We start from the raw sequence: 501 nt of genomic DNA on the forward strand, positions 1-501 counted from the left end.
CATACCCCGCAATATACAAATGAAACTGTGGGGCCGTACCATAAACTCAGACCATAGAATCTCCTCCACCTCTGTCTCCGAGATTTTGTACTCGAAACTTCGGAGTTCCCAAAAGGACGCGTTCACGAGAAGTGACTGGTTTTCAGCTCCGTCTTTGGGGTTTTCTGAGACATTGTCAATCGCTCCCTCGCCTAGCAGGTCTTTTAAATGTTCCATTTCCTTCGTTAATTCATCCATTTGATTCTCCACTTGTTCGCGTTTTTCCTGATTATAGTAGGGGTGTATACACAGTTATAGTCAATGGGCCACGCACAAGCAAATGCATACACCTCCGCGTGTGGATTTGTATATGCATATACGCATATACGCATATATATATATATACATACATACATACATACATACATATATATATATATATATACACATATTCATATACATACATATATATATATATATATATATATAATACATATATATATTATATACATACAAACATAA

At 36.1% G+C, this 501-nt stretch overlaps 1 protein-coding gene across 1 annotated transcript; it reads right to left on the reverse strand.

Annotated features, from left to right (window-relative positions):
- Positions 1 to 39: 39 nt before the first annotated feature.
- Positions 40 to 237, reverse strand: SARC_18315 (hypothetical protein; the record flags this gene model as incomplete). The annotated part of the gene is made up of 1 exon (XM_014287605.1): positions 40 to 237. A coding segment is annotated over one exon (198 nt), but the record flags the coding sequence as incomplete, so codon positions are not given.
- Between the last annotated feature and the right edge of the window lie 264 nt (positions 238 to 501).

The sequence above is a fragment of the Sphaeroforma arctica genome, assembly GCF_001186125.1.
Source record: "Sphaeroforma arctica JP610 unplaced genomic scaffold supercont1.15602, whole genome shotgun sequence".
NCBI lineage: Eukaryota > Ichthyosporea > Ichthyophonida > Sphaeroforma > Sphaeroforma arctica.